Raw genomic sequence first — 11,295 nt, forward strand, 5'->3', positions numbered from 1 at the left:
TCCCATGTAGCTTTTGATATGGCTGTAGCGAAACATTACAGTCCTATAACTGTAAGCAGTAGGCCTAATGCTTGATCGTATAATGTAAACATAATTAACTATAAAACACAGTATTTATTATCAATGCTTTATATAAAAATACAAATAGTTTCAAACAGCAGATAGGGTTGAGCAGTGTGTACTGAGTACAATCTACAAGTTAACTAATCAATGCGTTCTACGTCAGCGACCTCGCCAGTACCAGCCGTGGAAGGGTTCGATACATTTCTTGCCGTTGCACGCTGTCCTGCAACATTTCAACGTCGTCGTACAGTCGCCGTCGTCGATACACGTGTTGGTGCACGTGGCTGTGTCTCTAGAGTGGGGACACTGGCCCGCCTTCACTGAAAACAAACATAGATAGCAATGTGTGATACGAAGAAAGGAAAATAATTCTGACTCAAACATATGAGTGTTTGTGTAATTCTGACTGAAACATAATAGTGTTTGTGTAATTTTCTCCAAAACATCACAGTATTTGGGTAATTCTTAATGAGGCACCTGAGTGTTTGTGTAATTCTAAGTGAAACGTATGACTGTTTGTGTGATTCTTTCTAAAACATTTAATTGTGTGTGTAGTTTTGACTGAAACATGATTATCAGTGTGATTCTGTCTGGAATACACAAGTGTTGATGTAATTCTCACTGAAACACCTGAGTGTTTATGTAACCGCGGTTAGTTCTCTAACAGTCTCTCACCTGCACACTTCTCGGGGTCGAAACAACACTTGCTGACGCTGACGCCGCCCACGTTGCTGATCTGACAGATCGCGTCTTGGGGACAGTCCGTGGTGGTCGTGCAGGTCAACGGCTCGCCGGTCGCGTTCGTCATCGGCTCTCCGATCGTGCACGGGTCGTACATGGGGTCCACTGAAACCAGCATATACTCGGCGTTACGCAACGAGATAATAATACTTGTACATGTTAAATCTTACTATAAAATACACTATAAAATGGTGTCAAAAGCTTGTTTGACTCTCACATTCTATACTGATTTGTTTTTGTTTTTTCCACTCACTTCTTCATTTGTTGCTTTTTCTTTTATTCTTAGAAAAGAAATTGATAGACTGAAACTATACGTGTTGTCCAAACGTAAATCATTTTAAAATATGCAGAACAAATACTAGTATGCATCCATTAACTAGAAACATAACAAAGGTAAGTACATGTGTAGATGAATTTAAAACATGAATTAATTAAAGTGCATGTAATTGTACATCTGCCCATTGTATACGAGGGGTGATCGAACAATTGTTGGCATAACTAAGATGAACTTAGAGAACCACACGTTTGTTCCAACGGTGCTGCAGTCTTCCTACAGATTAAAAAACTCCTCCTCTGGACATTACATTATTCATTATCAGTTGCATAATGCCTGCCAGCTAAGCAGCTAAGATTTTTTTTTTCAGGTTACAAAACAGACGAAAGTCAGACGGTGTTAGATCTAGGGAATACAATGGGTGATCGATACATTGGAACCACAGTCATGCTGAGTCCTGACGGAACAGCAGACCATTAATAAAATCTTCGTCAAGGACAGCACATTCGTCAGGATGTTTTCAATTATTTCTTACTAGATGCTTACTTCATTGGCTGTGTCGCGGGTGGTAAGGAACTATTTATAAATCTACTGTTGTTTTCAAACTCAGACAGTTAGTACAGATATTAGGGGTGGGTGAAAATACACGACTAATGCTGGGCGGAGTATGAGGTTACTACTTACAGTGGCGTAGCGAGGTGGGGCCAGGGGGTCAATGCCCCCCCCCCCCTACATACATACATACATAGTATGAGTTGCCCCCCCCCCCCCCCCCCCCCCCCCAATATGGGTTGCCCCCAGTAAAATCCTTGCTACGCCGATGACTACTTACACAGACACGTGGCTACCACGGGGCACGGGGTGGTGGTACAAGTCGGGTCTGGTACCAGGAAACATTTGTGACCTCTCGTCGGACACCGCATGTACTGAAAATAGAATATATAAACTTATATTAACTATTATTACACATACGCACTCATGTACATGCACACACACACACACACACACACACACACACACACACACACACACACACACACACACATGACCGTTGGCATCTGTAAAAAAATATGTGTGTACAAATAATACGTGCGCATATATTTCGCGACTTGAGGTTAATACGCACGCGATTTCCCCCCGGTTTAGAGTATATGTATATATTTATTTATTTATTGAGAGAGAGAGAGAGAGAGAGAGAGAGAGAGAGAGAGAGAGAGAGAGAGAGAGAGAGAGAGAGAGAGAGAGAGAGACAGACAGACAGACAGACAGACAGACAAAGATACGCATACATGTGGGTTTTTTTTGCAAAAAGACAGCTATTGTTATCGTTGTTGTTATACTTACAAAGCATAGGTCACAATGTTGAGTATAGTAATAGTTGTTGTACCCATAATGACCTAACGAATCGTCTATAATGGTCAGATACACCTGTGAAATAACACAAAAATAAAAATGTCAGTAAACCATCACAATACAACACATTAAAGTGAACCAACACAGTACAACATATTACAGTGAACCAACACAGTACAACATATTACAGTGAACCAACACAGAAAGGAAACATATTACAGTGAACCAACACAGAAAGGAAACATATTACAGGGAACCAACACAAAACGCATTACAGTAAACGATACAAAAGTACACATTACAGTAAATAAACCCAAAGCAAAGCACATCACGATAATTAAAATCTGAATTGTTTTATTCAGCAAACTATTTGGTACATTAAAGTAAAAATTTATTTTATACATCAATACCACAATACCTTAAAATACATACCAAGGATGTCCGGATTCTGTAGTAGATATTTAATATTTAAAGTAACTTGGCTTACATTAAATATTAGCGATCTATGTCAAAGAAATTGATATTATTTTCATTTTGTTTCCACAATATTATAAAAAGTCAGTGAAATATTAAGAATCTTTGCAATAAAACAGTTGACATATTAAAACAAAAAGACATAAATATTAACTATTATGTATTCAATAAAACAGCAATATTATATGCACTAAAATACATCTCTAATATTACAAAATATGATTTAAAAACAATCTGTATTTCTTACCAAGAATAGAAGAGAAGCAAACTGCATCTTCGAGTGTTTCCAAAAGTACTGGTCCAAACCTTCGTTTGAAGAATATTGAATAAATACTCGGTTTTCAATATTTATACCCGATCTGGTAGCAACAGCCTTGGATAATAAATATCATATACATGATTTACCCGTTAATTTGTTTTATTTTCAAAATCACAATGAACACGTTTTAACGGTGCTAGTTTAATAATGATGCTAGCTTTAGAACGGATTTAGAACTTAATAAAAACTGACCATTTAAAAGATTTGTTTTAAGTCAGAAATGTCTGCAATGGAGATTTAGTCTAATTCCCACCGTGTGGGGACCTCAGTTAAGGAAACAAATAACCTGTTCTCCACGCTTAATTACCCATGTACTGGGGTACACAGGTGGACAGGGTACCTTTAATAGCAGTCATCAATAAGTTATTTTTATCTTTATTTCACTCGTCCACTGTCACTTAGGTTAAACGGGTCACATCTCTACGGGTTGTAAGGTTGTAAGATCGTGTCTCCGAGTTGATCAAACTTTTGAATGCAGGACCTAAGGGGACAGTTGCATTCTTCCCGAAACATATTTTAAAAAGTGAAATTTTTGTTTACCACTACCTTTCTGTGTAGCTGGTGAGACCTGATATTTTCACCAATAAATACCAAACACATATAACCGTGAATTAGACGCTTGCCGGATTCATTTCTCCCTCTGGTTCCTTTCCATGTTATAACACTCGGAGAAAGCGCGCGCGCGCACACACACACACACACACACACACACAAAATACCTAGGAGGGCAAGCGCCCAAAATCAGTTTAGAGAGCTAGGGCGAGCGCTCGTCCTCAGGAACAATTGTCCTATCATTACGTTGTAATGGTTACACCTTCGTACTGATGAGCAGTAGGGAGTGGGTCGCATCCCGGTACCAGCTCTTCTCAGAGCGTGTTTTAACAGCCTAAGATGTAGATGTTAAACCACAACATCGAATTCTCGCAAACAACCCAGTCAGCAGCGAGACGTATATCCAGACCAGCGTGTTTGAACCTTTATTGGATACTATCAGGAAAATGAAGTTAAATCAAATGCAAATTAAGGTTTGATGTTGCACACCACGGGTTGGTAAAGCAAAATATAATGCTGTATTAGGTAGCACTAAACCAAATAATTTCCGGCCGAGTCAAAGTTCGAGGTGCACCGAACTTTTGATAGAGAAGTTAACACCACAAGCCATGTGATTGGTTATAAATGTAAATGTGTTGGTTGTAAAAAAAAATGAGTTTCATCTGGGCTAAAAATGTATGCAATTTTATTTCATCTAGTACAACTGTGTCAAGTAGTTTTGTGCTTGGAACATGTATGGGGTACCTGTAAAAAAGTACTCCAATTTTGTGTGAAACTAGGGGTGTTGTAAAAACATCTGGTTATACAAAAAATTAGTCATGCAAGGTACCATTTTCTTCAGTTAATACTTTGAGGTAGGGGTTATAGTACTGATATTTATGGGTCATAGTTTGGTTGATATATTGCATACAGTGATTTTAAACATAAACGTTAACTTTGTCGCCTATGGGATTTTACTTGGTATAGTCATGCCATTGGGGCTGTTCCAGAATTAGTTGCATCGATGGAGACATAGATATTCCATTGTAGCAGACCCACTATACATAAAATAATAGTAATGCCCCCAACCCCTCTGATCAATAGTGAACAACTTTTATTGGCTTGCCAATATAACTGATTTATATTAAGTTATTAATCAATATTAATCAATATCATCATCATTATCGTCATCATCATAATATCACCATCATCGCCTTCATCATCATTATTATCATCATCATCATAATTATTATTAACACCACCATTGTTATCATCATCACCATTATCATTTTCACCATATCATCATCATCGTCAGCATCATCAGCATCATCATCATCGGCATCGTCATCATCATCTTCATTATTGTCATCATTATCAATAAACCGGCCTCGGTGGCGTCGTGGCAGGCCATCGGTCTACAGGCTGGTAGGTACTGGGTTCGGATCCCAGTCGAGGCATAGGATTTTTAATCGAGATACCGACTCCAAACCCTGAGTGAGTGCTCCGCAAGGCTCAATGGGTAGGTGTAAACCACTTGCACCATGGTTTGTGCTATCCTGCCTGTGGGAAGCGCAAATAAAAGATCCCTTGCTGCCTGTCGTAAAAAGAGTAGCCTATGTGGCGACAGCGGGTTTCCTCTAAAAACAATGTCAGAATGACCATATGTTTGACGTCCAATAGCCGATGATAAGATAAAAAATCAATGTGCTCTAGCGGCGTCGTTAAATAAAACAAACTTTTTGTTTTCATTATCAATAACACCATCATTGTTATCATCATCATCATCATCATTGTCGTCATCAATAATAACGACAACAATATCATCATCTTCATGTCTTCACCACCAGTGTCATTATCACCATGTTGGTTGTCATCATCATTAACAACTTCATCATCATCATGACCGAGAAAACTCAGACCAATGCTAAACTTTATCCCATAACAATCTGGGTGAACATAAATCATGAAACGTTCAATTCGGTTATGACGTTGGCTGTTTGCGAAATATGAGGACTTCCTGGGGGACACAGCGTCCGTGTCCACGCCAAGTCTTTGTTGGTGAACCAATTTGAATCTGAGTCTCACGGATATAGTTTTGTTAGGAGTGCGCCATCACGATTCCACAAAAGGAACCTTTTTATGATTTTGTTTAAATCTGCTTGATTTAAAACGTGATTTCAACTTTCTAGAGAATTCGTGTTTATTACCACCTTGGCCACGGGTGGTGTGTATTATTTGATTCGACTCGCCAGTAAAACTCCGCTCTGTCTATTGTTACTGTGAGTGAGTATGAAGACGAAAACATGTCAATAAAACATTAATCTTCATCTCCTGGAACGCTGGGATGGTTATTTGAAAGTGCGCAGTTAGTAAAATAACAGTCAGTAAAATAACAGTCACAGTTCTTGACCCAAATGTCACGGAATGATTTTACTGAAGTGAATCACCAACAATCGTTGTCATATGTGTATTGTAATTTCAGAGCTTGTTAGTTCCAACCTTACACTGGGCACTGCTTTTTTGTGGGGGTTTTCTTAATTTAGTTAACCTTGTTTTAATAATCGCAAAAATGTAAATAGATGTTCACGGTTATCACGATTTGTACATCAAACATCGTGGTATGTACTATCTATCCTGTCGTGAGTGCTCATAAGAGAATCACTCCTGTTAGGCAATAACTGGAGACAGTGGGGTTTTTTTCTCATAGTCTTGATCAAGTCTCGTAATTAGATTCCAGACATTACTTATCAAACAAGTTGTTAAAGTGCTGTGAAACGAGCATTCTCCCCTGTATGTTCTATATGCTGGTATGCACTCAGAACTAAGAACTGGGTGACTGGTATCTGTCATGTCTTTGTAACTTGGGGACGGGATCTAGCTCGGTTGGTAGAGCGTTCGCCTGAGATGTGAGGGTCGTATGACCGAACTTCCTTGGCGGATCAATCGGGATTTCCCCCGTCACAGCCAGTGCTCCACGACTGGTGCAACAAAGGCTGTGATATGTGATGTTCTGTCCGTGGGAAGTGCATAAAAATTACATTTGCTTCTATGCTGACATAACGTTAGAACTACTCACATACTGTAGACTTTTACTTTTTAATTAGGATGATTGCACCGACATGCAGAAATTGGGTTTTATCTTGTCCTGTCCCGATATTTGTATCTTAGCTGTCAAAGCTTTCCATAGCATTATTAAATATCGAAACTCCCTTATATATACTATGAGATGATTTATGTACAATATTTTAACTGTATATATCTTATTGTTTTATTTGTGCCGCCATTGTTTTAACTGTATTGTTTTCTTGGTTTGTCGTTTAGCGAATAGTCTCTCATAAATTTGGTATAGAGTGACTCATTACAATTTTATAATTTATATGGCTTGTATGTATATGCTAAATTTTATTCTGTTGTAATGAGTTGAGACTTTAATAATGGAAAAATAATGCACGTTTCCTCTTATATCACATTACATGTCAGAATTACCAGATGTTTGACATCCAATAGTCTATGATTAATATATCAATGTGTTCTAGTCGCCAAATCTGTTGTGAATTTCTGCCTTCCTAATCATAGTACTTTTGCCTCCAGTTTTTCTTTGAACCGACCACAAAGAATCATAGGTAAACGTGTGCAAACTGAGTACACGTAAACTCGTGACGTCACGGATTTAATCTGTATGATATTCTTTAAAGATTTTCAAGTAAAGGATTTTTATATTACTTTTAATATAGTTGGTTGTAATTTTGTTGGTTATGTAGTGGAAGGTATAATTTTTGCATTCAAACAAAAAGTCATTTTTATAGGTAAAACTGTCATTATGCAACTTTAAGAGTGTCCCCTTAAGTCTGACGAAAACACAGTATACATGTATTTCGCACCAAGTAATTTCCTCATGTTATTACTTTGTGTTTTCACTTAATATAGTTCGGTTTAAAACTAGGCCTTCATTAATTAATCATTTCGTCTTTTAGGATTATAATGTCCTAAGTCCATTTAAAAAAAAAAAAATTAGTTCCATATACCATTTTGCTGGTAATAAAGTGTTCTATCTCCCTATTAATAGTTCATTTAGTTAAAAATAAGCGAGTTATTGCCAATTCCTTTTTTTCCAAAAATTACAAAACGATCAGTACTTTAATGTTTTATGCCCATTAATCAATCAGTTTTCTCAATATCAGTCACGTGTATATCAAAATCAGCATGGCCATGGAATGGCATATTTGATGTCTTTTCTTAAATATATTATTTGTTGTAGAACTAATATATTAAAAACATCAATGGAATTTAAATTTCAGTGAATCCTATTGTCGGAAAACATTACTTTACTTCATTTTATTATGGAGATAGAACATTATATCTACAATCTTTGTCAACGTTACCATGAAGATAGAACATTATTTAACTTCTTTCAACATTACATGATATAATTTGTTCTAAATACAAACAGTAAACACAAAAGAGCATGTTACGGAAAGCTCATAAAACATACCACCCCATTAAATGGCATTATCTGTCTTATTAATACATTATTTGAAATTGATATTACAACAGTTGTGAATAAAAAAAAAAACCCACCATGTTTGTGCACAACAACGTTCCCTTTTTATTAATCACCATTTGATCCATTTCAATCTTGATTTTATTAATATAAGCTGTTGAAGTCGAGATTGTTACCTTTTGTTGTTTTTAATGTCCTTTTAAAGAATTTTCATCCCTAAAGTTATGAATTTGTTTTTCACTTGATTCAAATATTTTAATACATGCAGTTTGCGTTAGGTTACTTGTACCAGCATGTTCGTTACCAGAAAATAAAACTGTTTCTCAGAAATAATCATTACAGAAATACATTTTGTTGTTATGACTTTATATAAATAAAAATGAACACCAAGCTTGTTTACTATGTTCTTTTATATATTAAACAGAATTTGCATATAAGTATGTGTTTCTCTCTCTCTCTCTCTCTCTCTCTCTCTCTCTCTCTCTCTCTCTCTCTCTCTCTCTCTCTCTCTCTCTCTCTCTCTCTCTCTCATTTATTGTACTTTAAATGCTATGGCCTTTGTTCTAAAGTATAGACATGTATATACATAAATATATGTTCTATGTTGTAAAACATAGATCTAAAAGAATCAGTCAAGTTGTATGTCGCAATGTTCTAAGTCCAAATCAAATGTTATAATTTTACAGAGAATGCGATGTTTTGGAGCAGTGCCAGGTTAGAATAAGAATATTTAGATAAACAATTTATATCCAAATGAGAAACCGCACACAGATAACTATTACATATGCAAGTTCCACTGAGTTAAAACTTTAACATCGTTTATCGCGGTAACGAGTAAATGGCGCATAGAAAATTATAATCCTGAGACGACGATTTATATACAATAGAGAAATGCCTTTTAAAATATTTCTTTGATGATTACATATAGTATAACTAGTGGTTTTGTTATTTTTGTTAGCAAATGATAACAACTGTACATATGGTATACTGTTACCTATATATCAGCAAAAGAAACTGATGTTCTCGCTTAATGATGGATAACTCCAATGTTTTTGTCCGACATATACATTTTTTTACGATATTGTGATATTTGTCACAGAATTTATTTTGACATAAAAACTGCAAAGAAATGCAAATATGAATGATAGTGTGAATAACGCTAACAAAGCAATGAATGAAAGAAAGAGAACTATGAACAGGTTGACTGGAAACATATTTATTGCATAAATTATGTTGACTTAACTGTTTATTCAAGTGTCAAATAGCAATACATGTACATATAAAACTGTACTGTGCTGACATAAAATATGTCATACAAAAGGTTTTTTTGCACAAGTTATATAACTTACGATGTCCTTTTTTAATTACGATAGAATAGGTAAATCTGTGTGTCGGTAATTAACGAAATAAAATATAACTCATTAAAACAAATAAACAAAAAACATATGAATCCCTATTAACAATGACACAGAAGGTTCTGCAAACTGATCCAGGTGGTGTCTGCTTCAGAAGTAGAAGTAAGTGAACCAGGGCCGTGGCACCACACACCGTTTGCCGGGAACGGAGCAGGCGGTGGCGCAGCACTTGTTGACGTCAGGGCAGTCGCCGTCGTCGGTGCAGCTGCCCGTACACGTGGAGCTCGCCGTCCACGGGGGACAGATCCCGGCCTTATCTAGAGAAAGAAATAAACCAATTAATACTTTATCATAGATACATTTATTAATTAATTTTAATTTTCTACTACTACTACTACTACTACTACTACTACTACTACTAATAATAATAATAATAATAATAATAATAATAATAATAATAATAGTTACATAAACACATAAATAAATGAATAAATAAATAAATAATAAAATAAAATAAAATAAAATAAAATAAAATAAAATAAACCTAGCAAAAAGGGCCGATTATATAGCAGAAAAGAATATATACCTAGCATTTATCTCAGGTGATGTAGTAAAATAACTGTTTAAAAAGCCCATCTACCCTACCTATTTTTTCGGCACGTTTTGTTTAGGGGTTCTGGTACCCATTTTATAATAGATCTTACTCACTTTTACATTTCGATTCATCGAGACAGCATTTCTTGATCTGCACCCCAGCTACAGTTGACGTGACACACGTGCCTCCCTTGGGGCAGTTGGCGGTCGTGGCGCAGGGGATGTGTCGACCCTGGTTGTCGGACATGGGGGTCCCCAGTGAACAGATGTCAAGGTCGGGGTCAGCTGCATAACATTATAAAGGTAAACTGAATATTTAGCTCTTCAACTAGAAAAAAACGTTTTGTTTAACCATACCTCAGGACATTTTAAACAACAAATATTTGGTGTCCATTGAGAGATTGTTGGATGAATGGACGGACGGACGGACGAATGGATGGATGGATGGATGGATACATGGTTAAAGAGTTACAAACTCACTGAAATGTGTTAATATTACTGACCAGGGTTAAAATGTTACAAACTAGCCGATACAGATTGAAAAACAAAGAAGGAAGAAAGAAGTGTTTTATTTAATGACTCTCTCAAAATGTTTATTTACGATTATATGGCGTTGAACAGATATAATCAGATATCGGGAACCGGCCTCCGCCATTATATGGGCTATTCTTTTCCATTAACAGCAAGAGAATTTCTATTGTTGCTTTAGTTGTGGAGTACTGGTTGGAACAAGAAATACTCCAATGGGCCAACCGATGGGGTTCGATCGTAGCTCGGTCGCCCATCATCACCACCAATACAAATTGGAATAACTGAACATGTTAAAGTGTTACAAATTCACCATTACAGGTTGGTACATGTTAAAGTGTTACAAACTCACCAATACAGGTTGGTACATGTTAAAGTGTTACAAATTCACCAATACAGGTTGGTGTTACGGAACATGTTAAAGTGTTACAAATTCACCAATACAGGTTGGTGTTACGGAACATGTTAAAGTGTTACAAACTCACCAATACAGGTTGGTGTTATGGAACATGTTAAAGTGTTACAAACTCACCAATACAGGTTGGTGATACGGAACATGTTA

The 11,295-nt window shown here is 36.5% G+C and overlaps 1 protein-coding gene and 1 long non-coding RNA gene across 2 annotated transcripts; both read right to left on the reverse strand.

The window, feature by feature from the left end:
- Positions 1-113: 113 nt before the first annotated feature.
- Positions 114-831, reverse strand: LOC121371950. Its single transcript, XR_005957866.1, has 2 exons — positions 739-831; positions 114-383 (listed from the first exon to the last, which is right to left on the reverse strand). It is a non-coding gene; the product is annotated as an uncharacterized LOC121371950 (long non-coding RNA).
- Positions 832-9,739: 8,908 nt separating this feature from the next.
- Positions 9,740-10,479, reverse strand: LOC121371944 (sperm mitochondrial-associated cysteine-rich protein-like). Its single transcript, XM_041498177.1, has 2 exons — positions 10,320-10,479; positions 9,740-9,928 (listed from the first exon to the last, which is right to left on the reverse strand). Exons 1-2 carry the CDS (start codon positions 10,450-10,452, stop codon positions 9,762-9,764), a joined length of 300 nt encoding a protein of 99 aa, XP_041354111.1. The 5' UTR covers positions 10,453-10,479; the 3' UTR covers positions 9,740-9,761.
- Between the last annotated feature and the right edge of the window lie 816 nt (positions 10,480-11,295).

The sequence above is a fragment of the Gigantopelta aegis genome, chromosome 4, assembly GCF_016097555.1.
Source record: "Gigantopelta aegis isolate Gae_Host chromosome 4, Gae_host_genome, whole genome shotgun sequence".
Taxonomy (NCBI): domain Eukaryota; kingdom Metazoa; phylum Mollusca; class Gastropoda; order Neomphalida; family Peltospiridae; genus Gigantopelta; species Gigantopelta aegis.

What these genes read in the sequence shown, in the direction of transcription:
- LOC121371944 (XM_041498177.1), bottom strand. Translation starts at nt 10,452, where the DNA reads ATGTCCGACAACCAGGGTCGACACATCCCCTGCGCCACGACCGCCAAC. An exon ending in CGATGAATCGAAATGTAAAA is followed by an intron (nt 9,929 to 10,319) that starts GTGAGTAAGATC and finishes TTCTTTCTCTAG; the next exon opens with ATAAGGCCGGGATCTGTCCC.